The sequence below is a fragment of the Ochotona princeps genome, chromosome 4 (genome assembly GCF_030435755.1).
Source record: "Ochotona princeps isolate mOchPri1 chromosome 4, mOchPri1.hap1, whole genome shotgun sequence".
Classification (NCBI taxonomy): Eukaryota; Metazoa; Chordata; class Mammalia; order Lagomorpha; family Ochotonidae; genus Ochotona; species Ochotona princeps.
This window is the reverse complement of record NC_080835.1, coordinates 4,486,153-4,513,544: the sequence shown is the minus strand read 5'-3', so window position 1 is coordinate 4,513,544 and position 27,392 is coordinate 4,486,153. Positions and strand designations below refer to the sequence as shown.

Below are 27,392 nucleotides of genomic sequence, written 5' to 3'. Positions count from 1 at the left end.
AACATTATTTTTCACTGTAGAAAACTGAGGGAAGCAGGAGCATCATCAGCGAAGGCCCCTTCGCTTCCGGCTGCAGGTGTGTGAGTAGTGCTGAATGTAGTCCAGCAAGACACAGAAAGTGGGTCTCACCCAGCGTCTCCATCGTGAGATCCCTTCACCCAACCCTAGTCGCCCTCAGAACCGGGAGACTGCATGTGGTCCGACCCCGGAGCAGGTGCTGCAGGAGTGAGTCACCTCTGTGAAGAGCGTACCCAGATGCGCACAGCTCATGTAAGCCAACAGAAAGACTTTGAGTGTCTCATCAGAAGATGGAAAGAACAGATTGAAGAACACTCCAGGCCAGGCTTTCCAACAGGCACATAAGTCTGTGGGCACACAGAGGTAGACAAGGACAGTCAGCAGGCCTCAGAAAGAATTCCTCGCCTCTGCCAACAACCTCTCAGAACAATCGAGACCGCTCATGTAATACCCTTGGAACATTCTTCCCCCCATCGGGGCCTCACTGTTCCTGGCATTAATGTAGTGTGACAGCAAGGAGCAGTGTGCTTTCTCCCCCACCCAGCGCCCAACACAGGAAGGAGAGTGGAATCATTTCTCTCCTCTGGAAACCCACATGAATCTGCAGCCGCTTCACTGTGTAGCGGGAGTCTTGTCAGTTGTGCGTGAATGTGACTTTTAGAACTCTATCTTGTTTTCCTTAAAGACATAGTTTACCCATGTATTGAAAATACTTAACAAGTTTTCTTCTAATTCTCCAGTGAAGTACCACTTACCAACTGAAATTGGAGCCTGAGTGAAAGCCTGACTTTGTGTATTAGCTGAGCTTCCTCCTGTGTGACCCCGGCACAGGTTGAATGTGAACCTGTTGGAATCCTTATCTGAAGCTTAGACAAATCGGTGAAGCACAAGTCACTGAGATGGTTACCTTACAGTTGACATTTTCTTATTCTTTGAAGAAAATGAGACACATTTGAGTTCCCAGAGCCGCTTGAGTATCACTGATAAGGAACCCCCAAAAAACTGTGTTGAATTGATTGCCAAAGGCATTCAAGCATGGTATTGGCGTTTAGTGTCCCAGCAGGCCCTGAGCACAACCTCTGGCTCTCTTGTCCACCTGAGGCCCTGGGGTGGTGTTTGAGAGACAGGGAGGAAGAACTATTCTCCAGTTCACTCTCCAGTTGCCACAGAGGCCAGGGCTCGTCCAGGAACTCAGCCCTGGCCAAGAAATCTTTATCTAACCACGTGGTTTTAAGCGGGTTTCCCCTGTGGATGGCAGGAACCCAAGTGCTTGAACCATCAGCTCTGCCTCCCCGGGGTTTGCACTGACAGGAGGCTGAGAGGAAAAGCAGGACCCAGGCACTTCAGGACATGATACAAGGGAACGCGTCACCACCAGGAGGCCCACCCAGCCCAGGGTGAAACACTTACTGAGGGCAGGTATCTGGCACAGCAGCTAAGTTGCCACTTGGGGGGCCTGGCGTGGTAGCCTAGCAGCTAAAGTCCTCACCTTGCACGCTCCAGGATTCCATTTGGGTGGCACCAGTTCTAATCCCTGCAGCCTTACTTCCCATCCCTCCCTGCTTGTGGCCTGGGAAAGCAGTGGAGGACAGCCCAAAGTCTTGGGAGCCTGTACCTGTGTGGGAGACCCCGAAGAAGCTCCTGGTTCCTGGCTTGGGAATGTTGTGCTGGATTTTGAAATCCCAGATAATCATCAAGTTTGAAGTCGGTGCTAAGGCATAAAGGTGGTTTATTCAGATTAACCTAGGTTTCCTAGCCACCTCCCCCAGCCCAGTATGGCTGGGCGGGGGAGGGGCAGCTGCTGCTGGATCCGCAGGGAAGGCAAAAAGCTAGCGCGCAAACCAGAGAGAGAGAGAGAGAGAGCCCAAGCCCCCCAGTTCTCTAACATTTCAGGCTATTAATTATACAGTCATGATCTAGCAGGCTTCTATTGGTGGATTTGAAACAAGCAACTTTCAAAAAGTACAAATCGATGAGCTATAAGGCGGTGGATCTTATCTAGCACTAGGTACCTCCTTCCTGAGGAGTGGTCTGCCTACGTGACCTGCCAGGTGTCCTGCCGGGCGTCACGTAGACTGTCAGGCCTTCACACAGCCCCCAGTCAAGCCATTAAGGCAGGATCACAAAAGGCAGAAAACATCCAGGTTCTTCAGGATCAACTCAGCTCTAGTCATTGCGGCTACTTGGGGGGTGTATCAGTGGATGGAAGATCTCTGTCTCTCCCACTCCCTGTATGTCTGACTTTCCAATAAAAACAAATAATAAAGCTTAAAAATAAAGTGCCCCTTGGGGCATCAGAAAGACTGGATGCAATCCTGGATGCACTGCAGGCTCCAGCTTCCTGTGCAAGCACCCCCGGGAGGCAGCAGCTGACACCCCCTGGGAGGCATCAGGTGGCACCCCCTGGGAGGCAGCAGCTGACAGCTCAGGTGCTTGGGTCTCTGCTGCACGAACCCATGCTGAGTTCAGCCTGCTCCAGCCACTGGGGGAGTGAACCAGCAAATGGAAGATCTGTCTCATCTCTCTATTGCTTTGCTCCCTGCCCCTCTCTCTAACTCTGCCTTTCAAATAAATAAAATAGAAAATACTTAAGAGACATGTTTGTGGTTTTTTTTCTTCTACTGTAATTCTGCGTTGGTGTGCTGTAGTAGTGTGTATGTTCTGTTAGAGGCAAGATGGGCCAGGGTCCAGCGGCCTGCGGGTCATGGTTTGTCTTTCCGAAGGGCTGTAGGAGCCCCATGAAGCTGCAGTCACAACCTTGGGCAGTATTGCAGGTCGTGTGGTCTCTGTTGTGGTCAGGGTCATGGTCAACTCCACTCTTGTCCCTGAGACTGCGGGGTTGGGGACGGCCCCATCACGTTTAACCAACTTGTGGCACTGAAGATTTTGTGTGTACCTGGAGCAGAAGTCAGCTGTGATTGAGTTTACTGCCCTTTCCTGCTGGTGGTATCTGTTTCCTTTGCACGGATTATCACTTTGATGCTAAGATCGACAACAGTGAATGCAGCAGGTGTGCTTGGGTGGAGGGTGGAGGAGGAACGGGGTGACGGGCAGCCATCTCTGCCCTCCCCAGACCCTGTAGATGTGCTCCGACGCACCTGCCGTGACCCCCAGGGCAGGCTGGTTTTGGCTGGAGACACAGGAGCACCTCCTAAGTCCCCTCTGCTTGACGGAATCCCTGTCTTTCTCCAGGCTGTTCAACTTGACCCTGAAGAAGCTGGTGATGCTCAAAGAGATGGACAAAGATCTGAGCTCCGTGGTCATCGCGGTGAAGCTGCAGGTGAGCGGGGTGGAAGCAGGTGTCCAGGGTCAGAGACGTCCCTGCCTGCAGAAAGCCCCCACGCCTTGCCGGTCTCAGCCCGCAGAGCCCACCCAGCTCTCCACTTCCGGCCCAGGCCTGCCTGTTAGCTGAGGCACACCATTTCCTCACCTTGTTCATTGTCGGGGAGTGGAGGGGGGACAAAAACACAGAAACGGCTCTCCCTGCCCTGCCTGGGGGATTAGCTCAGGATTGAGTGACACAGGTCCTGGCGAGGCAGAAAACCACGCAGCAGCTGGGAGAGCGGCGGAGTGGGTTTCTCAGCAGATGCCAGGGTTGGGATGCCCAGCAAGTTGTCTGTGGTGTGGGGAAGACTTAGAGATGACTGGGCTGCTCATGTTCTGGGTGATCTCCGCATCTCACTCCTAGCCCTCGGGCTTGCCGGGAGATGCTTAGTTCCCCTAGTGGCCGCGCATCTCAGGGAGGCAGCGGCATAGGCTGCGCCAGGCAGGGCCCACTTACCGAGCAGAAAAGGAACAGCAGCAGTGGTGTTGTAGGGTTTTTTGACCCCGAATATGGCAGCAGCCTCAATTCTTGTCTCGCAGGAAAGAAGAATTTTCGTGCGGACACAGTTTAGTTTTAAAGCAAGATTTATTAGAGAAGTTGAGAAAGGAGCCTCCCGTCCTAGTGATGGGAGGGGGCTCTGAGATAGAAAGGACCCTTACCCCCTGCCATAGCGGCAGGAGAAGTGGAGAGAAAAAGAGACCCTAGTCTCCTGCCATAGTGGCAGGAGGAAAAGCAAAAAAAGAGACCTATAACAAAGGTGGAGAAAGCATCTTTTAAAGGTTCCCCTCAAAGATGTTTCTCCATAAACAAAGGAAATTCCTGGTTTCCATGGTACCTGGCCTTGGGACAAAAGGCCAGAAAGGTGTCACTGGCCAACTTCCTTGGTCCCTTTCGAATGATTAAGAGGCCAGTCTGAAGCCCTCCCCTTTGGCAAAGACTGGAGACAGATTTGGGCTGATGCTTCAGGTGGGGAATAGATATGTTAATGTTGCCCTTGTCTCTTGGGGTAGCATTCCTGATAAGATATGCACTTGTCTTGGGAGAGATGTGCTCTGGTGAATCCAAGACATGGTGAGGAAAATACCCCTTTATATTTGAGAAAAAAATGATTTGGGGACCCAGAAAACCCTAACTGCCTACTACCCAGTCTGACTCCCCTCACATCGGGACTGGAAGCGCAAGGAGGGGGGACATCAGCACGGAACCCGGGACCCCCTCAGCAGCAACGGGACTGGGATGTACGGGGCCGTCAGCACGGAACCCGGGACCCCTCCTCGGGCAGCAGTCTGTTGTCGCAGCCCGCGGTGACATGCTCCTCACCTAGCCCTCAGACTGAATTATTCTTCGCGAATGGCCATGTTACCCTGTCTCTTTCTGGTTCCCTCTTCCTTTGTGTGTATAATTCCTGCCAAGTTACTGAGACGTCCTTGGCCACCACGGGTTGGAACCGTGAGTGCGGCCCAGGACGCAGGCAGTTGGGGCTTTTCGGCGTGTCCTGCTTCCCCACCCCGCCTGTCGGCCCCAGGCAGCGCTGCCTTAGGCTGGCGGAGGGCCGGTGCCCTGGGCTGCACGCATGTGGAAGGCTTGTCTGCATCCGGGTGCTTCAGTCATCCCTGCAGTAGAATGCTTTTTACCAAAATCAGTCATTTGCTTTTTATTTTCTGATTAAATGATGTTTTCTAAAATTAATGCCAAACTTAAAGTTAGCCTTTAATTTTTTATTACTCCATTTAGAGATAAATGAAAATAATTAGATGCAATCACATTCACCTGTTCCAGCGGTTAGTGAGTATCCAGGGAGTGTGTGCTGGTGCCCTGCCCGGAGGCAGGCCCACTGTGAGGGACCCTGAGGCACTGTGGTGGTGAAAGCCCTGCTCTCCACACTGCCTCAACGGCCTGCAGCTGCTGGCTGAGAGTGCAAGAGCTTCACTTAAGAACGTGCGTGAGGCCATGGTCAAGATCCCGCCCATCTCAGAGGAGCCCCAGTCTGTCTCCAGGACTCTTGTTGTGCCATTACAGCACCTGGCATAGCTCCTACTCTCCGGAAGCAAGGACTCTGCAGGCGGACTGTCACCTGATGGTCTGGTGTGCTCTCAATAACAAACAGCCTGGGCCCAGTGCAGTGGCCTAGTGGCTAAAGTCCTCACTTTGTGCGTGCTGGGATCCCATATGGGTGCCGGTTCTACTCCTGGCAGCCCCACTTTCCATCCAGCTCCCTGCTTGTGGCCTGGGAAAGCAGTCAAGGATGGCCCAAAGCCTTGGGACCCTGCACTTGTGTGGGAGACCCGGAAGAGGCTCCTGGCTCCTGGCTCTGGATCAGATCAGCTCTGGCCGTTGTGGCCACTTGGGGAGTGAATCAGTGGACGGAAGATCTTCCTCTCTTGTCTCTCCTCCTCTCTGTATATCTGACTTTCCAATAAAAATAAATAAAATTTAAAAAATAATGAACAGCCTAGCTCTTAAAAAAAAAAGTTTAGTGGCCTGGTGGAGAGAGGAAAGGTGCTGGGCTGCAGTTACAAGAAAATGTGAGAGAGGATTCAAGAGAACAAAAATAGACAGCCCCCGAGGCTGTGCGGGAAGGGAGCCAGCTGGCCTGTGGGACTAGGAAAGGGTTTTTGGTTACTGTGGGAGAGATCGTGTTTGTTAATAGGATGTTCAGAGCAAGGAGGGGAACTGGGAGAAGAGTGGCTCAGGCGGTGTCCTCAGGTGAGGGGGAGGGGAGAGCAGGACACTCAGGCCACATGATTTCAAAGAGGAGCGTAGTGGGAGTGTTCCTATGAAGCAGGACAGAGGTGTAAGCAGGTACTCATGGGGGACACTCCTCCATCCTCCATGAAGAGGGATGGGGATATTAGCTTAGAACTGACCCACCTGGCTCTGAACACGTGGCTGCCCAAGCCTCCACCCAAGCCCTGCTGCCTGGGAGCCAGCCCCTGGGGGAGGCCAGCCCCTTCGGCTGGGTGTCAGCTTAGGGTGGGGGTGAAAGGTATTGGGGATCTGAGGGAGAACGGAAACAATGGCTTCACCCCCTGGCTGCCAGTACAGTGGGAAAGTGAAGGGACTTGGGAAGCAACCGTGTGGCTACCAAGCCATGCTCCAGACCAGCCAGCCCGGTTCCACACTTCTGACCGGTTCTGTCGGCTGGTCTGGTCAGGCTGAACTGGGCTGGAACTGATGAGCAGTACAGGGGAGAAGCTGGGAGTGTGTGAGGGCACATGTCTAGAGACAGCTGGTGGCGTCTAGGCGGGGAAGGGAAGGGGAGACACCACGTCAGAGCACGGAAAGGCTGATGAGCTGCGAGAATTATTGTTGAACTGGAAAGAGCCAGAAATCTAGGGGTGGGGGCGCCAGCATGGCAGGTATGGGATTGAAGCCATGTACTGATTGTAGTGAGAACAGGGGCCGGAGCTGGTCATGTCGGCAAGTGGCCGAGGTGGTTGGAAGAGAGGCTCTGGGCGGCTCCGCAGCCAGGCAGGTAGGAAGAGCTCAGAGCAGCCCCTGGGGAGTGCGGCGGGCAGCCAGGAGCTGAAACCTGGGTGTGGGCTAAGGTGACAGCAACAGGAAGCCATGGAGAAAACCCACACACACACAGAAGAAGAAGAAGAAGAAGCAGGAAAGCCGAGTCTGTTGTAGTTTCCAAGTGGGAACTTGAATGGAGAATGTTCTGGAGCACTAATGAGTAGCAAGGAGACCACCTACCTGCCTGCCATGCCAGGAAGCTGCGTCTCCAGGGAGAGCTGAGCTCCTCTCCCAGGTGCTGTTGATTCTGGGGCGACATAGTCCTCCTGAGGTGGCTGCCCTGTGCCCTGCAGAGCGGTCAGCAGCACCCCGAGCCCAACCCTCCAGCTGTCCCAGGGACAGTCAGAAGTGTCATGTGTTGCCATGTGTCCCCTGAAGGGCAGTCACCCCTACTGTCCTTGCTGGCTGTGCTTTCTGTCCTCACTTTGTGGTTACTTGCTGACCCAGGTGAGAACAAGCAGCTGTTATGTGTAACAGATGCTGTATCTAGGAAGCTTTCCTTTGTGCATTAAACAAAATCTACACTTTAGAAATGAGTAAGAAACCTAAATGTAAAAAACAAAATTACAAAACCTCTAAAGGAAAACAAAGAAGAAAAATACCACAACCCTGCTTGTCTTTTAAGATTCCTTTAATTTATTTGAAAGCAAGGGTTACAGAAAGGGGGTGGCAGGAAGAAAGAGAAATAGATCTTTCACCCACTGGTTCACTCCCCGAAGTGACCACAAAGTCCAGGGTTTGGTCACCTGCAGTAGGAGCGGAGCTTCATCCAGGTACCCCAAGTGATTGCAGGTACCCAACGACTTGCGCCACCTTCCACTGCTTTCCCACGTGCATTGGAGGCTGGATCAAAAGTGGAGCACCTGAGACTTGAACTGGTGCCCAAATGGGATGCTGATCCCGCAGGCGGTAGCTTAACCATTTACACCACCATGCTAGTGCAGGAAAGACTTTCTTAGCCAAAAGGCATAACCACAAAAGAAAAAATAGCAGAAGAACTTGATGAAAATTATATATTCCATCAAAGGATACCAGTAAGGAAATGAATAGACAAAATATCTGACAAATAATCTCTAGAAATGACAAAGGAAAAGCTACTCAAGACCAAGACAAACAGCCCAGCTGTTTTTAGTGGGCAGAGAGGTTCAGTCAGGTCAGGAGTCACTTGCCAGGAGACTCCCATGAGCACTGTGGACTGGTCGGAGGTGCTAGGTGATGTGGCTGTCAGGGACGCGCACGGTGCCCATGTGGAACTGTGACCAAGTCTGGCTGCCTCACACACGGGCGAAGAGGTGGAGCAGCTGGGGCTCGTGCTGGCGCTGGGACCAGGGCGTTGGAAGCCAGCCTGACACATCCTTGTGAGGTTAAGCTCACATCTACCCTCAAGCCAAGCAGCTCCAGCCAAGGGGTTTATCTAAGAGTCAGAAAGTACCCACCATCTTGCTCAAGAACAGCAACATTAGCCACTGTGGCCAAGATCCAGAAAAGATGCTGCGTGAGGGTCCCACCACAGGAGGCTAAATAAGCAAGGTGCCAGGCATTCAGCGCTGCAGGGCTGCTCGGCAAAGAGGGGCGAGCTGCTGCCCCCCACAGCAGACGGAGAGCCGCACACAGACCATGGTGGGCAGAAGAGACGCAGCCAGGACCAGCCAACTCGGCTTCCTTCACTGTAACAGCAAGAGAAATGAGCGGGCTGCAGTGGGACACACTGTGGCCTGTAGGTCCTGCACTCAAGATTTATGTACTGCACTGTCATCGACATTGAATCTCAATTTAGGGGGGGAAAGGTTTTGGTTGAGCTTCCTGATCTCTTTTTTCACAGCTTTAAGATTTCTTCCTTGATGTATTTGAAAGAGTTGCATAGGGCCCAGCGCCATGGCTTGATTTGTTAATCCCCCCAACAAGTGCAGATCCCAAATGGGCACTGGTTCGTATCCCAGCTGCTCCATTTCCCAGCCAGCTCCATGCTTGTGGCCTGGGAAAGCAGTTGAGGAAGGCCCAAACCCTTGGGACCCTGCACCCGCGTGGGAGACCTGGAAGAAGTTCCTGGATCCTGGCTTTGACTTAGCTCAGCTCTGGCCATTGCAATCATTTGAAGAGTGAGCCAGTGAATGGAGGATCTTTCTATCACTCCTTGCTGTAAATCTTCCTTTCCAATAAAAATAGATTTTTTGAATTTACATAGAGAGAGTGAATCCCTCCAATTCGCTGGTTTACTTCCCAAATGACCACAATGGCCAGACCTGGGCCATCTGCTGCTTTTCCAGATGCGTTAGCAGGGATGTGGGTCAGAAATGGCAAAGCCTGGATTCAAACTGGCACCCATGTGGGATGCCAGCACTGCAGGCAATGTCTTTTTTTTTTTAAGATTTATTTTTATTTTCATTACAAAGTTAGATATACGAGAGGAGGCGAGACAGAGAGGAAGATCTTCCGTCCGATGATTCACTCCCCAAGTGACCGCAACGGCCAGAGCTGTACCAATCCAAAGCCAGGATCCGGGAAATTGTTCCAGGTCTCCCACACGGGTGCAGAGTCTCAAGGCTTTGGGCCGTCCTCGACTACTTTCCCAGGCCACAAGCAGGGAGCTGGATGGGAAGTGGGGCTGCCAGGATTAGAACCAGCGCCCATATGGGATCCCGGGGCTTTCAAGGCGAGGACTTTAGCCGCTAGGCCACGCTGCCGGGCCCTGCAGGCAATGTCTTAACTCACTATACCATAATGCTCTCATGTCTTCTTACAGTGCAAGGATAATTTTACTCACCTTAATTGTTGACACCCTCAGATTCCTTATCAGACTGCACAAGTCAAGCCCCAGGTGCTGCAATTCTGGTCCGGCTTCCTGCAGATGTGCCCCCTGGGAGATGGTGGGTGAGGCCCAAGTGCCTGACTCCTTGCCATCCATATTAGGAGACCTGGATAGAATTCCAGGTTCTTAGCTTCAACCCGACCCAACTCTGACTGCTGGGGCATTTGAGGAGTGAACTAAAGAAAGAAAAGTTATTTCCTTTGAGATTTATTTTAATTTGAAAGATTTATTATGGAGAGAAGAAGAGACAGAGATACTCTGTCCTCTCATTCACCCTCCAAATGGCCGCAGCAGCTAGAATGAGCCAGTCCAAAGCCGGGAGCCAGGAGCTTCTTCTGGGTCTCCCACATGGATGCAGGGTCCCAGGCAGTTGGGCCATCCCACGCTGCTTTTCCAGGTGCATTAGTAGGGAGCTGGATGGGAAGCAGAGTAGCCGGGACACGAAGCAGAGCCAATATGGGATGCCGACACTTGCAGGTGAAGGATTAGCCTGTTGGGCCATTATACTTTCTAGAACATTGCTCTCACTTTGTTGTCCATGGGGAATGAGTGTACAAATCTTACCACATCCTTACCAACTGGGATGTTGTCAATTTGTTTATGTTGCTACTAATTATAAAACCTGTGTGAGGCCATTTCCCTCATGCAGTCACTGCCATGTGGAAGTGGTCCCGGACTGTCTCCTGATTAATAAAATCCTTTACCTAAACTGAAAAAAAGAAAAATAGATAAAACTCATGTTGAGTTTTTATTTCTTTCCTTAGACAAATTTATTTCGCATCCTTTATTTGCTGTGTGATTTTCTGGAACTCAGGTTAAAGGAGACTTGCCCTTGTCCTCACGAGGTGTTTAGTCAGTGAGAGGGCGTCTGACCCAGAGCAGGTTGGGAGGGAAGGAACAGAAGGAAAATCTTCCTGGAAGAAAATTACCCGAAAGCTGAGACCTGCAGGCAAGTTAGGGAGCACCTACCTGGGGGAGGACAGCTGGCTGAGGTGGCCTTCCAAGGGAAGACAGGCTTGGAAGGGGGCCATGGGCTGCGGCCTCCCCAAAGCCTGAGAGAACCATGGGTGTACCTGCTGCTTAACACAGAATGCACCCGCCACACCTCTGATGAAGTAAGTGCAGCAAAGACGGAGGAAGCGCTTGGATGGTTCCACGGAAGCCTACAGGGTTGCAAGTTGTTGGCAAACACTAGGCCACTTGCTTTGGCCTGTTAATGACACAGCTGTGACTGGGTTGTTGGTGTTTTTGGGGGGAGGGGGTAAGATTTTTTTTTTTTAAAGATTTATTCATTTTATTACAGCCAGATATACACAGAGGAGGAGAGACAGAGAGGAAGATCTTCTGTCCGATGATTCACTCCCCAAGTGAGCCACAACGGGCCGGTGCGCGCCGATCCGATGCCGGGAACCTGGAACCTCTTCCGGGTCTCCCACGTGGGTGCAGTGTCCCAATGCATTTGGCCGTCCTCGACTGCTTTCCCAGGCCACAAGCAGGGAGCTGGATGGGAAGTGGAGCAGCTGGGATTAGAACCGGCGCCCATATGGGATCCCGGGGCTTTCAAGGTGAGGACTTTAGCCGCTAGGCCACGCCGCCGGGCCCAAGATTTTTTTTTTTTTATTGGAAAGGCAGATTTACAGAGAGAAGGAAGGACAGCAAGGAATATCTTTCGTCCATTGATTGACAGTTCCCAAGTGGCCGCAATGGCCAGTGCTGAGCTGATCCAAAGCCAGGAACCAGGAGCTTCTTCCAGGTCTCTCGCATGGGTGCAAGGTCTCAAGGCTTTGGGCTGTCCTCTAGATCAGATAAAAACTGGCACCCATTTGGGATCTTGGCACATGCAAGGCAAGGACTTTAGCCACTAGACAACAGCACTGGGCCCAGTGACAGGATTTTTTTGTTTTTGTTTTTTTTCTCTTGGTTTCAGGGTTCGAAAAGGATTCTTCGCTCGAACGAGATCACCCTGCCCACCAGTGGGGTGGCGGAAACTGAGCTCCAGTTGGCCTTCTCTCTCCAGGTGAGGCTAACCCTAGCAGGCCTCTGAGCACGTGGGCAGCCAGAGACCCCCGACCTCCCTCCCCAGCACCCCCTGCAGGACCACGGAGGCCCACCCAGGCTGCTGAGGAACAAGCCTGAGCCCTTGGCTTAGCTGACTTGAAGCCGCCTGCTGCGCCCTTCGTCCTGTCACACTCAGCCCCGGCCTGGTCCCAGTCCTTCTGTGTTGACGGCACTTTGTCTGGTGGTATTTACCACCTTGGCCTCCTATGAGCCCAGATGATCCTCTCCATCCTCCGCTCCTCCCCCACCCCATCCTTTTCCCCTTCCTCCTACCAGGATGCCTCTCCCATCCTAATCCCAGTAACCCAGATTGAAATGCTTGGAGACAACTGTGGATCCCAGGGCACAGAAAATGCTTGTTTGTGAACGCATATGAACCCCGCGCTCAGAGGCAGCCCCTCCTGCGGCGGTCTCCACTGCGTTTCTCCCACACCCAGAGCACCCCTCTCCCAGTCAGGGCAGCTGAGACCCAGGGGTCCGTGGGTCCTGCCTGCTCAGTCCCCTCTTGGCCCTGTCATGTGCTCCACAGTACCCTCATTTCCTAAAGCGAGATGCCAATAAGCTACAGATTATGTTGCAAAGGAGGAAGCGATACAAGAACCGGACCATCCTGGGCTACAAGACCTTGGCCGTGGGACTCATCAACATGGCGGAGGTAAGCAGGACGTTTTTTGCAGCTGCCAGCCCCCGGCTTAGAGCCCAGGGCCGTATCAGCCCTCCCAGGATCCCAGTCTGGGATTCTTTTTTTTTTTTTAAAGATTTATTTATTTTTATTACAAAGTCAGAAATACAGAGAGGAGGAGAGACAGAGAGGAAGATCTTCTGTCCGATGATTCACTCCCCAAGTGAGCCACAATGGCCGATGCGCGCCGATCCGATGCTGGGAACCTGGAACCTCTTCCGGGTCTTCCACGCGGGTGCAGGGTCCCAATGCATTGGGCCGTCCTCAACTGCTTTCCCAGGCCACAAGCAGGGAGCTGGATGGGAAGTGGAGCTGCCGGGATTAGAACCGGTGCCCATATGAGATCCCAGGGCTTTCAAGGTGAGGACTTTAGCCGCTATGCCACGCTGCCGGGCCCCCAGCCTGGGATTCTTGTGGCTGGTTGGATGGTCAGCTGGCTGTTAAATTTTATTCCCTAAAATCAAATTATCAGAACTACAAAACATCCCTCAAATACTTGTCACAATGTTTTTTTCCTTAACTTTTTATTTATCTTGTGAGAAATGGACCTCTCATCCACTGGTTCACTTCCAAACACCCAGCCTATGTAACTTTTTTTAAAAAATGGTTGCAGGCTTGCAGAAGAGCTGTCAGGATGCCGCTAAGAGCTTTCATGCTTGGCCTTGCCTGTGCTGTTGGCTCAGCAGCTCGACCCCATGCCTGACCTACTGTTCTGGTGCCGTGTGTACACTCACACACACACTGTAGTCTTCTCTGAACCGTTGGAGAGTGACTCACTGGCATGTCGTGAGAATCCTCTTGCCTGAGCCCGGACTACCACAGCCTTACCCAAGATCCCATTCAGGCTGCGTCTGGCATCCCAGTTGCCTTGAGCTGCCAGGTCTACTTGATGGTCATTGTTTTGATACTCAAGTTGTTTCCGATGTGGCCAGTAGAAGCCACTGAGCTAGCTGGCTCCCTCTTAGCCTCTTAGATCTTCTTTCTTGGTTTTTTTTTGTTTTTGTTTTTTTTTTTTTGAAAGACAGCAGGAGACAGAGCTTGCAGCCTCTGGTTCATTCCCCAGATGGCTGCAATGTCCGGAACTTTGCAGGTCCAAATCCAGGAGCTCCTTGTAGATCTCTCTTGTGGGTGGTATGGGCTCAGGGACTTGAACATCCTCTGCTGCTTTCTCAGGCTGTTAGCAGGGAGCTGAGCTGCATGGGAAGTGGAGCAGCCAGGGCACGAACCAGCACTCCAGTATAGGATGCCTGCATCGACAAATGGCAGCTTAACCCACTGTGCCTCCACACTGGCCCCCTTTGGGGGCTGGTGCAGTTTTCGTTGCACAAGCATGACTGAAGCAGGGATAGCCATGTTGACGTGGGGTTAGACAGAAGCATCTGGTCAACACGAACAGAGTGGATGCTGGAGCCCAGCACAACACAGGGGCCTGTGACTCGCCCTGGGGAGGGCCTTCTAGGAGCAAAGCTAGAGCTCAGGAGGCAAAGCTAGGTGTCGTGATGTTGCGCACACTTCACTCGCGCCACTGCCCTCTGACCCTAGGTGATGCAGCACCCTCACGAAGGCGCCCTGGCCCTGGGCCTGCACAGCAATGTGAAGGATGCCTCCGTGCCCGTGGCGGAAATCAAGATCTACTCCCTGTCCAGCCAGCCCATCGACCACGAGGGCATCAAATCCAAGCTGTCAGGTGAGACGAGCACAGTGTGCGGAGAGCGTGTGCGCGGGGAGCCCATCCCCACCTCCACCCCAGGAGAGCTGAGCCAGCCGGTGCCTCAGTATTCAGGGGAAGCCCGGAGTGCTGCCTGTCACACAGTCTGGCCACGCCGTCTCACTGAGCTATCTGTTCCAGATCGTTCTCCTGACATCGACAATTACTCGGAGGAGGAGGAGGAAAGCTTCTCATCCGAGCAGGAAGGCAGTGACGACCCCCTCCATGGGCAGGTAACACGTCCAACACAGTCCCTCAGGCGGCGTCTGGCAGGCTCCCGGGGCTTCTGCCTCACTCCCCCCTGCCCCCACCCCACCAGGACCTGTTCTACGAAGATGAGGATCTGAGGAAAGTGAAGAAGACCCGAAGGAAACTGACCTCGACTTCAGCCATCACACGGGTGAGCTGCTGAGGCTTCAGGGGCAGGGAGGCTGCTGAACTGAGAGTTCCAGTCAGGTGGGCTGAGGCCTTCTGGCTCTTTCAGACCGGTGCATCCCTCTGCATTCCCCCACCCCCGCCACCCGCCAGTGCAAATCACCACCCTAGGATACAGCAGTCCCCGGCCGGAGTGGCGTGGACTTCAGGGAGTAGCAGGGGAGTGTAGAGGTTTGGGAATGAGGAGCAGAGCACGGCTGGGACGCCGTGCCCCTCAGGAGCCATCCCAAGCCCCGCCGTGTGTGTGGAGGGAGCCGCTCCATCCAGGTGCCTCACGAGGCTGCCGAGCATCCGTGCAAACAGCACGCTAGGGCCCCAGGGCTGCAGGGGCCCAAGCTCCGCAGGGTTGGGTTGCAGTCCTGAGAGCGAGCCCTATACCTTGGAGACCTTCTGGGTACCTTCAGGTGACACCTCTTCCGTGGGATTCTAGAGTCTCCTCAGTGACCCTGTACTGAGCCTGGAGTCCCAGGACTGCTGTGTGGGGTGGCCGCAGTGCTGCACTTCCCGAAGGCATCTGACGCCTACCCCACCCCAGTGACACAGCTGCTACACCTGCCCTAGATGTGTCTCCCACCCCAAGTGTCCCTGGATGCCATGTAAAGCACCAAGGCTGGAACCGTGGTCTCACTCAGAGAGCAGGCTTGAAGACTTGCTTCTCCTTGATGGTGTCTGGGTGAGCCCAGGCTGAGCCCCTGGGCCTGCACAGGGCTCAGCCACGGCAAAAGTGTTTAACTTGTCCTAAATTTGTTTATATGATTCACTTCTTTTTATTTCTTTGAAAGGCAGATTTTCAGAAAGAGACAAAGAGATCTTCCACTCACTGGGTCCCTTCCCCAGGCGGCTGCAGCAGCTGGGGCTGGGCCAGGCCACAGCCAGGTGCCAGGGGCTCCATCCATATCTCTCACACTGGTGGTGGGGACCCAGGCACCTGAGTTACCGTGTGTTGCTGCTCAAGCATATTAGCAGGGGGCTGGATCAGAAGCTGGGTCTCAGGCAGGCACCCCCAAATGGGGTATGGGTGTCCCAGGTGGCAGCTTAGCCCACTGCACCACAACACCCTGCCCCTCCCCCTGGGTTCTTAAAGGTCAAGCTTTGCCAAGTAAGCCTTGGGGGGAATGTTATCAATCCAGAAAACACTATAGATGGAGGCTCCATATAGCATCCAGATGTCTGTCTGTCTGGATGTGCTTATTAATTTGAAAAAGCAGAGTGATGATGGGGATGAGGGATAAGTGAGAGGTCTTCATGCACTGGTTCACTCCCGAAGTGGCCTCAGTGGCCCCTGTTCCACTACGTGCTGCTGGGGGGAGCGTCCTGGTGTCCTCGCACGTCCTGACTGAGGGTCAGTGTTTGTCCCCTGGGTGGTGCCCTCTGAGAGCCCCTGTGCCGTCTGTCCCACAGCAACCCAACATCAAGCAGAAGTTCGTGGCCCTCCTGAAGCGCTTTAAAGTTTCCGATGAGGTATGGCCCCCTGCACCTGAGGCTCGTGGTAAGCTGGGGTCCCCAAGTTCCCGTGTTGCCACTGGGAGTCGGGGTTCTGGCAGCACCATGCCTACGCCCCGCTGCGTGCCCAGTGTGCTGCAGGCCATGTGGTGAGGGACTGGCTCCCTGGCTTTGCTTCTGCCCATTCAGGGTAGCCAAAGAAGGGGGTGAGCTACTGGAGAGACAGGCAGGCCTTCTACACAGTGCTCAGGGGTCTGTGGGGCTGGGAGACAAGGCTGCGCAGCTATTGGGTGTGGGTGCCAGAACCAAGTGTGGGCCATGGAGGTTGTTCGCTCCATCCTCGTAGTTAATCAGGGAGAGCTCCCTGCCTCCTGGGGCTCTGGGGTTGGGGTAAGGACCATCTGAGGGCTGTCAGGGGTGACAGAGGAGGCGGGGACCATCCCGCTCTCAGGTGGTTTCAGGGAGGGCCAGCTAGTGTCTGCCCAGGAAAAGGGAGCATCTCATCTACCAAGAACCCCTACCCCAGCAGTTCCTTTTCCCCTGCAGGTGGGATTTGGGCTGGAGCATGTGTCCCGGGAGCAGATACGAGAGGTGGAGGAGGACTTGGACGAGCTGTACGACAGTCTGGAAATGTATAACCCAAGCGACAGCGGCCCAGAGATGGAGGAAACAGAGAGCATCCTCAGCACCCCGAAGCCCAAGCTCAAGTGAGGCCGCCTCCCCACCTCCCCTCCTCCCCTATATCCCCTACATCGCCTACATCCCCTACATGCTCAAGTGAGGCCACCTCCTCCTCGTCCCCTACCTCCCTTATTTCCTCTCCTCCCCTACATCCCCCACATCCCTTACAAGCCCAAGTGAGGCCGTCTCCCCCACCTCCCCTACATCTGCCACAAACTCAAGTGAAGCTGCCCCCTGATTCTTCCAAGCTGTACCTCCTGCTCACCTCCCTTCTGAACCTGCAGTTTACAGGGTAAAGTTCACTGTGGTTAGCTGCTTGGAGTGCCCCTGCCCTGGGTCAGCTTCAGGCACACCGGGGATGGGGCCTTACCGGCCCTCTTCCCCCTGCTGACCATGGGTATGCATCCCTGCTGGCGCCACTCCTCACCAACCTCTGGCCGTCCCACCTGTCAGTCTGCACTGAGCTCCAGGCCAGCCTGGCCTTGTGAGCACTGAGGTGGGCCTGGTGCCCTGTGAGCGCTGAGCTAGGCCTGGTGCCCTGTGAGCGCTGAGGTGGGCCTGGTGCCCTGTGAGCGCTGAGCTAGGCCTGGTGCCCTGTGAGCGCTGAGGTGGGCCTGGTGCCCTGTGAGCACTGAGTCGGGCCTGGTGTCCCTGAGCGCTGAGCTGAGTCTGGTGCCCTGTGAGCGCTGAGCCGGACCTGGTGCCCTGTGAGCACTGAGGTGGGCCTGGTGCCTTGTTAGCGCTGAGGTGGGCCTGGTGCCCTGTGAGCGCTGAGGTGGGCCTGGTGCCCTGTGAGCACTGAGTCGGGCCTGGTGTCCCTGAGGGCTGAGCTTGGTCTGGTGCCCTGTGAGAGCTGAGCCGGACCTAGTGCCCTGTGAGCGCTGAGGTGGGCCTGATGCCCTGTGGGTGCTGAGCTGGGCCTGGTGCCCTGTGAGCGCTGAGGTGGGCCTGGTGCCCTCTGACGCATCTCTGGTTCTTGGCCACAGGCCCTTCTTTGAGGGGATGTCGCAGTCCAGCTCACAGACGGAGATTGGCAGCCTCAACGGCAAGGGCAGCCTGGGAAAGGACACTGCCAGTCCGGTGAGCAGACCCTGGCTGCAGGTGGCGGGAGGGCAGGGAGGAGGGCAGGGGACAGGGCCCTCTGAGCCAGGCTCCCTCATGGCTGCATCCTGCTCCAGCTTCCAGGAGGAGCTTGGCCATCGAGGGCATGCTGCGTCTGGCCCTCAGGTGTTCTGGTGTGTTCCCGCCCTGGAAGCGAGCTTCCAAGCCTGGCTCAGTGGGTGCATGGGACCAGCACCAATGAGAAGGGAGTCTGGATGGGGCAGGGCTGTCCTGGAGACAGCAGATGGGCCTCAGGGGTGGAGAAGGCAGAAGGGCTCCGTGACCCAGCAGGACTGGAGTGAGTGACTGAAGCACTGAGTGAGAGGGACAAGGCAGGCTGTGTGCTGTGACGCTTGGGCCCCTCAGCCGGTCACAGGCAGTGCCTGGCCCCTGTGCCCATCTAGAGGCTAGTTGGATGCTGTGCATGGTTTTAGAGCAGAGCTCATGGTTTGCTGCTGAAAGCCCAGGGAGTAGAAGGACCGAAGCCTTTTAGTCCTGTTCCTGCTGCTTTGCCAGCAGATGTGGCCTGATCACTTGCTCACCAGAGGGGGTGCAAGGCTGCCCGGCAGGAGCAGATGCCACAAAGCCTGGCAGGCATGGAGCCGGTGCCAATGTCAACGCCTGCAGGCCTGTCTGCCACCACCAGGTGGCGCTGTGCCCCAGCTGCTGGCTTCTAAGCAGGACAGATGCAAGTATCTTGAGCCTGCGCCCTGCTCACCACCGCCTGCAGTGACAGGTAGTTGAAGCTTCTCAAGCTGTGCTGCCCATGTTCGGGGTGTGACCCAGCCTGTCCATCTACGAGGATAGTACGCTGCTCACTCTGTGAGGGACAAGCCATCCTTGGCCAGGTCAGCAGCAACAAATGCACTGCAGCCCGACAGTGGCGTCACTGTGAGCTGAGACCTGGCCCGGAAGGCGTTCTGCCTGCACCACACAGTGTGCGCTCAGGGAGTGCTGGCAGCCTTGGGCGGGGACGGGGGGTGGCGGCTGCTTCCTGTGTAGGCAGCCAGACCCCCGGGGATAGAGGTAGCCCAGGGCCTTACATCCTGAACTTGGGAGTAAACCAGGAGTCCTGGCGGCGAGCAGGCGGTGGGGTTTATTGAAAGGCAGAGGGAGAGTGTGCACACACACTCACACACACACACACACAGGTCACAGTGTTTGTCCCCATGGAGCAGGACTCAAAGCAGAGGCATGAAGGCAGTGAGCACTGGGAAACTGGGGTCATCTTGCAGGAGGGAGGGAGTGTGGGCTCCCCAGCCCTACAGGAGGGGCAGCTGTCCTGAGTGGGTCAGTGAGCTGACCGTGAGAGAGCGTGGAAAAGGCCCGGTGAGGGCAGGAAGTCAAGCACAGAGGGCCGCTGCACCAAGCAGCTCCCTCTGCGGAGTCAGGGCTGGTGCCCTGATACACCGCCGGGCTGGGCTTGGGATGCGGGGTAGTGTCTGTGTGTGTGTGTCCCTCTGTGTGCGTGCTGTGTTGCTCTGTGTGTGAGAGACTCTGGGGGTCACGTGGTGCTCTGTAAACAGAGCCAGGCTTCCACAGGACCACATGGCATCCCCTTCTTCCTGGTGTAAGAGAAACCAGTGCATTGTGGGAAAGTGGGCTTCATGGAATAACAGGTCAGGTGTGGCATTATAGTGCAAGGCTAACAGAAATTACAGAAAGAATCTTCCTGCTCCGTTGTTCCTGTCTTGTCTTCCTGCCTATCTCCCCTGTGTCACTGGGACGTAAGTGGGGTTGGGGGAAAGCCTTGCAGGAAGCACACCGCTCCTAGGCTTGCAGAAGAGGAAGAACTGCACAGTGTTGGTTGGAGAACCGAAAGGGGTCTAGACTGGGGTTGGGGCACATGGGCTCATCTAGGAAGGTGCCACGATGTCTGGTGTGTGATGACAGGTAGGGCTTAGCTGCACAGAAGGTGCTGGAATGTGGGCTGTGTGCTAGCTCAGGCGTTGGTGGTCCCAACCCACGCACTGGCTAGCTAGCCCCGCTTCCCATCCAGCTCCCTGCTTGTGGCCTGGGAAAGCAGCAGGGGATTGCCCAGGTCCTTGGTTCCCTGCACCTGCGTGGGAGACTGGGAATGGGTTCCTGGCTCCCAGCTTCAAATCAACTCAGCTCTGACCACTGTGACCATTTACAGAATGAAGCCGTGTGTGGGGGACCTCTCTCTGTCTCTCTCTCTCTCTCTCTCGGTCTCTCCTTTCTTTGTACAAATCTGCCTTTCAAATAAAAAATTTTTTTTAAATGTAGAAGTTCATTGGGGAAGGTGTGGTACTGCAAGTTAAGCTTCTGCTTGCACCCGCCGCATCCTGTACCAGTCCTGGCTGCTTCTGCTTCTGGTCCAGCTCCCTGATGATGCGCCTGGGAAGGCAGCGAAGGACGACTTGAGTGCTTGAGACCCAGCCACCCACGCGGGAGATCCGGCTGGGGCTCCTGACTCCCGGCCCAGCACTGGCTGTTGAACAAAAAAGCTCATGGATAATACCTGTTATGAAAAAACACACACACATAATTTCAACTTTTGGGGGGACTCAAAATGATATTTTTTTCCTGAGATGGCTATCCAGAGAGAGTGAATGAGAGGGAAATCTCCCATCTGCCTGTTTACTCCCTAAATGCCCACAGTGTGCAGATCTGTCACGCGGGTGGCAGGAACCCGGTCACTGAAGCCATCACAAACCAGGGCCAGAAACTGCACCCAGGCGCCCCAAAGTGGGACCACCGTGTCCTGCCAGGCCCCGCCCTCCCCATACCTGTCTCCTAACAGTGTCTCCCACGACCTTCCTAAGTGCCCTGTCGTGATTTTGCCTTAGTGCCTTCTGTGATGTTCCCAGGATGGAACTGCCTGCCAAGGCAGCCCGCCATTGGGAGCAGGCAGCTGCACCTGTGAGAGGCGTGCGCATCCATGGAGACACAGCGGGGCTGTGGGGCAGTGTCTATGCCTGCTTGGTGCTGGGCCCCCGCAGGGCACCTTAGAGCTGGCTCAGCTTTGGACTCCTAAATTGATAGAATCTAGACCTTTTTAGTTTTTTCCAAATACAGACCTTCAAATTCTGATTCCCTTGGCCAGATTTCAAACTCGTGTTGCTAGTTGCCGGCTGCTGGTGTTTCTATTCTGAAGAGCTCCATATGTCTTGATATGGTCGTGGGACTTTGGAAGCCTTGGGTAGCAAAGGCGCCACAGGAAGCAAAGAGCTAAGCTGTGCCCTCCCCCGAGGGCTTTGGGGTGCGTGGTGCCCCTGCTGCCTCAGCTGGACGGCCTCTCGCCCACCCATCTTCTGGCCATGTTATTTCGACTTTTCCTTCATCTTCCTTTTTGGCTGCCCAAATGTTCAGAGGATTCAGTTTATCAAACTAGAACCAGAAAGAATGCCAGCTGACACAAACTGTTGCCTTCTTGCCATTGTAGCGTTTTTGCTGAGACTCGAGCCCACAGTAGTGGACTCATCTAGTTCTCCAGCACCTGACCTATATCTGACTCTGTTAGGGAAGGCCAGTGCTTCCCAGGTGTGAACGCTGGCCTGCTGGCCTGTGCTGGAGACCGCAGAGGGCCCAGCTCCTGGGGCAGAGGGGCGCTTAGTGCTCAGAAGGATGGAACCCACAGGAGACGGGGCAAGGCTCCCTGGGGGTGGTCTGGCTTCTGTGCCAGCCTTGACCTCCAGCGCAACAGAGAAATGAAAGATACAGGTTTTTTGGTGTTTGTTGTTGTTGTTGGTTTTATATTCACTTATTTGGGCCCAGCACAGTGGCTCAATGGCTAAATCCTTGCCTTGCACACACCAGGATCCCATATGAGCACTGGTTTGAGTCCCAGCTGCTCCACTTCCCATCCTGATCCCTGCTTGTGGCCTGGGAAAGCAGCTGAGGACGGCCCAAAGCCTTGGAACCTTGCACCCATGTGGGAGACCCGGACGAGGCTCTTGGTTCCCAGCTTTGGATGGGCCTAGCTCTGGCTGTTGCAGCCATTTGGGGTGTGAACCAGTGGCTGGAAGAAAAGTAAGTAAATCTTTATTTTTTTTTTTTTTAAGTGGCTGCAATGGCCTGAGCTGTGCCAATCTGAAACCAGGAACCAGGAGCTTCTTCCAGGTCTCCATATGGATGCAGGGTCCCCCCGGCATTGGGCCATCCTCCGCAGCTTTTCCAAGCAGATAGCTGGATGGGAAATGGAGCAGCCAGGAGCCAAGTCAGTGCCTGTATAGGATGCTGGCAGTGAGAGGTGGATGGTTGGCCAGTCGGCCTCTGTGCTGGCCCCTGTAGGTCAGGATGTGTGATAGACTCCCTCCTCTGCTTTATTCATGTCAAATCGACAAAAAAAGTTGCGTGGGGGCAGTAGCATTGCACACTCTGTTAGGGAACTGCTTTGGGCACTGGCATCCCACATAAGTGTGTGATTCAAGAACTGGCTGGCTGTTCTGCTTCCCACCTGGGAAAAACAGCTGATGGCCCTAAGGACTTGAGTCCCTATCACACACAAGGGAGACCAGCTGGAGCGCCTGGCTCCTGGCTCAGCCTGGCCCAACCCTGCTTGTTGTAGCCCCCAGAGGAGCGAGCCAGCAGAGGGAGACTCTCTCTCTGTTGCTCTGCCTTTCTGATAAGACAACCTTGAGGAAATTGTGAAGAGCCAGCACCACTGTGTGTTAGGTTGAGCCTTTGCCTCTAGTACCAGCATCGCATAGGGCCACAGCTCAAGTCCCAGCTGCCACACTTCCCATGCAGCTCCCTGCTGAGCGTGTGCCTGGGAGAGCAATGGAGGGCGGCCAAGTCCTGGACCCCTCCGAACTCCTGACTTCCTAGCAGCACAGCTCCAGCCGTTGTAGCACTTTGTGGAACGAGCCAACAGAGGGAAGATCTCTCTGTGTCTCTCCTTATCTCTCTGTAACTCTGCCTTTCAAATAAATAAATAACTCTCTCAAATATATTTTTTTCAAAGATTTATTTTTTTATTACAAAGTCAGATATACACAGAGGAGAAGAGACAGAGAGGAAGATCTTCCGTCCGATGATTCACTCCCCAAGTGAGCCACAACGGGCCGGTGCGCGCCGATCCAAAGCCGGGAACCAGGAACCTCTTCCGGGTCTCCCATGCGGGTGCAGGGTCCCAATGCATTGGGCCGTCCTCAACTGCTTTCCCAGGCCACAAGCAGGGATCAGGATGGGAAGTGGAGCAGCTGGGATTAGAACCGGCGCCCATATGGGATCCCGGGGCGTTCAAGGTGAGGACTTTAGCCGCTAGGCCACGCCGCCGGGCCCTCGAATATTTTTTAAAGATGTATTTTTTATTTGTATTGCAAAGTCAGATATACAGAGAGGAGGAGAGACAGAGAGGAAGATCTTTAGTCTGATGATTTGATTCACTCCCCAAGTGGCTGCAATGGCCGGAGCTGAGTCAATCCGACGCCAGGATCCCAGAGCCTCCTCCGGGTCTCCCACACGGATGCAGGGTCCCAAGGCTTTGGACTGTTCTCAACTGCTTTTCCAGGCCACAAACAGGGATCAGGATGGGAAATGGGGCCACCAGGACATGAACCAACACCCATATGGGATCCCAGCGCGTTCAAGATGAGGACTTTAGCCACTAGGCTACTGCACTGGGCCCTTAAATCTCTTTAAGAAGAAAAAAAAAAAAAAAAAACAGGGCTGCAGCCACCCCAGGGCTTGACCGTGAGGCTGCCTGGACGCCTCCCCACATGGCAGCATCGTCACCTACTCATTTTCTGTGCAGCATGTTGAGTCTGCCAGTCTTGCTGAGATCCAAAATTGAGCACAGCCACCTCTGTCTTGGTGTGACCGTGGCCCTTCCGGGGGTGCAGCCAGGCCACAGACTCCGTCGTCATCTTCTGCTCATGTAGACAGCATGTAACTGGGCCCACTGTGTGTGCTGGCGGCTGTTGCACGGGCCAGGCCACAGACTCAGGACGCAGACTCCTGGCACCTGGCTGGGCATGTTGGGGTAATGTGCAGGTGGCTCTGCAAATGGCCAAGGATATTCAGCAATGGCTGCAGCCAGGTTTGGCCAGGGGAGGTGGACATGGCTGCCACTGGCAAGCGGTGATGGTATCCGGGGCCAGTGATGACCAGCCTGTAGCACAGAGGATATCCCAGCAGTGAGTGGGAGCTGCTTGGTCCTAGGTCATCGATGACACCCCGACCCTGCTGGCTGTGGTGTAGAAAGGCTCCTGAGTCGTGGGTTCTGCTTTACTGTTTTACTCCTTTTTGTTTCCTGCAACAGAGATTCAGTCAAGGCTCACGCTTCCCTGCACCCCAGACCCCAGCCCACAACCCCACAGCAGCTCCCAGCTGCGGCTTTGATGCCTGCACAGCCAGAAGCATTTTAGCAAGATAAGGTGTCAGCATTTCAGAGTAGTGGTTTGAATATTTATGAGAAATCCTAATGAGAATTAGGAGCAAGTGGAGACTTAGTTCTCGACTGAAGAGTGTCACATTGAGGGGCAGGTATGGCTGGTTAAGCTGCCGCTTGGCTCCTACATCCCGTTCCAGAATGCCAGTCCAAGTCCTGGCTGTGCTGCTTTGGGCGCACCTGCTTGCTGATGTGTCTCGGAGGCCCCTGCCACCATGTGGATGCCAAAATGGAGCTCCGGGCTCCTGGCTGTGGTCTGGCCCGGTCCCCCACTCTGTGTGTGTGTGTGTGTGTGCGCGTGTGTGTGTGTGTGTGCGTGCGTGCGTGTGTGCGTGCACGTGTGTGTGCGCACACACACACACGCATGCTGCCTTTCAAGTAGATGAGAAAGAACAAATATTGAAACAGTTTAACATTGGTTATCTTTTTGCTGAACACATCCTCCTGGGGGAAGGGAGTACGTTCTGGATATTTCTGTGAAGCAGAAAGCACTGGGCCACCATGGATGTCCCTCAGAGTTAAAGACCTGAACCGTAAGATCCTTCTTTGATGGGCAGGGCATCTTGACTGGCCACACCCAGGGTGGAAGGCCTCCCCAGCGGAAGCCAGGCTGCCGAGCTCTCAGCCTTGAACTTCCTCTCCCAGGGACATGTCCTGGGAGTCTGGGCTTTTGGGTCTCAGTGGCACTGTGTTAGCCTCTGATTGTTACAAAAGCAGCTTACTCGGCACTCCTGTCTTTGCAGATGGAGTTGGCTGCTCTGGAGAAAGTCAAGTCCACTTGGATCAAAAGCCAAGAGGACAGCTTGACTGAAACAGACACTCTGGTATGTCAGGTTCCCCCCTTCACCCATTTCTGCCATTGGCACAAGCATGTGTGCCCTTATAAGTTCAGGAAAGGCCCTCGGTGCCACCTGTAAACTTGTCACAGGCAAGTAAGTTTGCTAGTGCCCCTCGTTCTCTTACAGCATTGCTCATAGGATATAACCCACCTTGGAGATCAGGTTTTTCCTCAAATTAGCTAACCAGAAATGCCCCTTTCTCCCCATTGATCAGAGCTGATCAGTCTTCTTAAAGGGGGGATCTGAGACAAAGGCAAGGTCTGGACTCAGAAGATGGGGGTGGGTGCATGTTGGGGAGCCGGAAGGAAGGTGGACAGGCATTGGCATCAGGGCGAGGACACAGACATTGGGAAAGACAGCGGCAGACCCAAACCTCCAGGCCTGCTCGGGTGAGGGCCAGCGCCCTTTCCTAGGCCCATCAGGGAGCTGGAGGGGGTGCAGGGCTCCCACCCTCGGCTGACCAACTGTGACTGTCCAGGGCTGGCCACGTGGTGCCCAGCCCAGCAGGTGCACTTGCCATGTCCCCGTGAGGTGAGGCAGGAGCATGGCCGCGGAGGTGACGGGCCCTGGCCATGACCTTCTCTGCTGCCTTCCTGCCTGATAGGAGATCACTGACCAGGACATGTTTGGAGATGTGAGCACGAGTCTGGCAGTGCCGGAGAAAGTCAAGACTCCCCTCAAATCCAGCAAGGCGGACCTGCAGGGCTCGGCCTCGCCCAGGTACTGCTGGCCACAGGGCCACCCCCGCACGGCCCGGGCCTGGGGCCAAGGGGCTGCTCCACGCCCTTCTCCCCACACCCATCTCCCCTTCCTGACAGCAAAGTGGAAGGCATGCACACACCGCGGCAGAAGAGGAGCACACCCCTGAAGGAGCGGCAGCTCTCCAAGCCCCTGAGTGAGAGGACTAACAGTTCGGACAGCGAGCGCTCGCCGGACCTGGGCCACGGCACGCAGGTGCTCAGGGTCCCCCAGGTGTCACTTCTAGAAACTCCCTGGGACGGTTAGGTGGAAGGGAGGGCAGAACTGCTTTGAAATGCTCTAGACAGAAGTCTTGAAAGGCACCCTACCATGGGAGGACCCTCCATGCTTTCTGTGATGCCATGGCTAGGGAACAGCAGGGGGCGAGAGCCGGAGTGTCCTTCCCCACCCTCATGGCTGTTCTGCTGCCTACACCTTCCCCAGCTGCCAGTCTGGAGGTCGTTGGAGGCCTCGGCTTGGGTTACAGGCCTTCAGTGTTGCAGCAGCTGGGCCATTGTGCTGCAAGCCATCCAGCCATGTTCAGATCAGAGGGCGTGAGGGGCCTAGAAAGAAAGCCCAGAGAAACTGGAGCTCGGGCTGGCAGGGGCTGGGCACGTGGCACAGGAAGCAGCAGGGCCTGCACGTTCCCTGACAGACAGTGGTGAGGGGGAGTGTGTGTGTGTGTCGGCGTGGCTTCCTGAGGTAGACGCTGGGCATGGCTGGAAGAGCCCAGGCCCAGAATAGTGCAGGGCCTGGGGCAAGGTATTGTTGCCCGTGCTAATCACTGTTCCCTTGGGCAGTGCTGGCTGCCACCCCCGCTGCTCCCCACAGCCGACAGTGCCGCTGTTCTGGGCACCTGCTGCTCCTGCTCGCCCTCTCCTGCCATCATCCGGTTCCCTCCCCAACTGTGCCTTGCCAGTCAGCCTCCCACCCCTCTCCTGTTGAGGCTCCGCTGCTGCCCCCTCCTCCCTCCCTCTGCCCTGGCCAGTCCCCTTGCCAAATGTCTGATACCTGTGTGCTCTAAACGCCCACATCCGGGACATCCTGCCTGACCCCGCCAGCATCCCGGGCACTGCTCAGCACGTGTGCTTGTCCCACAGGTCCCAAGGAAGGTAGTCTATGACCAGCTGAATCAGATCCTGGTCTCTGACGCCGCCCTCCCAGAGAATGTCATCTTGGTGAACGCCACTGACTGGCAGGGCCAGGTAAGGTGGCGCGGCCCACCCGGGGTGAGCATCCTGCAATGCAGGGCCAGGGGACGCGCCGTGGCCTGTCCAGGGCAGGCATCCTGCAGGGGCCACATGAGGTGGGCTGGAAGCAGTGTGTGGGGGAGCAGCAGGACCAGCCTCCTTCTGCCACTCCAAGCCAAGCCCAGAGCCCAGGCCCTGTCCTACCTCAGGCACTGCCCAGCCTGTGTGGTCTCAGGCGTGGGCTTCCGTTATTAGCCTTGACTTCTTTATCCTTTCAAAGACCAAAGGAGGCCCCTTGGGCCATCATGCTCCCAGGGCAGAGGCACCTGGAGCAGCCCGAGGGCTGTGATCCTGTGGGGGTGACTGCTGGTTCCTCACCATATCTAGGGTCACACACTGGTGTCCCAAAAGCCTTCCCACCACCCTTGGCCACTGTTCTGCGTGGTCTGCCCCCACCTCTGAACAGGCAGCTGGGACACCTGCCCTTCTTT

The 27,392-nt window shown here is 55.2% G+C and overlaps 1 protein-coding gene across 2 annotated transcripts in view; it reads left to right on the top strand.

Moving 5' to 3' along the window:
- The window catches only part of PACS1 (phosphofurin acidic cluster sorting protein 1), a 140,522-nt gene that overhangs the window by 105,453 nt on the left and 7,677 nt on the right, over window positions 1–27,392 (top strand). Inside the window, exons 2-14 of one of the 2 annotated variants that reach the window (XM_058662772.1) lie at window positions 3,211–3,298; window positions 11,599–11,688; window positions 12,259–12,384; window positions 13,954–14,098; window positions 14,261–14,352; window positions 14,439–14,519; window positions 15,956–16,015; window positions 16,544–16,704; window positions 17,665–17,758; window positions 24,878–24,958; window positions 25,581–25,693; window positions 25,792–25,927; window positions 26,812–26,916. In XM_058662772.1, the coding sequence (XP_058518755.1) occupies window positions 3,211–3,298; window positions 11,599–11,688; window positions 12,259–12,384; window positions 13,954–14,098; window positions 14,261–14,352; window positions 14,439–14,519; window positions 15,956–16,015; window positions 16,544–16,704; window positions 17,665–17,758; window positions 24,878–24,958; window positions 25,581–25,693; window positions 25,792–25,927; window positions 26,812–26,916 (1,372 nt within the window). Of the gene's footprint in view, window positions 1–3,210; window positions 3,299–11,598; window positions 11,689–12,258; window positions 12,385–13,953; window positions 14,099–14,260; window positions 14,353–14,438; window positions 14,520–15,955; window positions 16,016–16,543; window positions 16,705–17,664; window positions 17,759–24,877; window positions 24,959–25,577; window positions 25,694–25,791; window positions 25,928–26,811; window positions 26,917–27,392 lie in introns of both variants that reach the window. The other variant, XM_004596653.2, reaches the window with a different exon arrangement.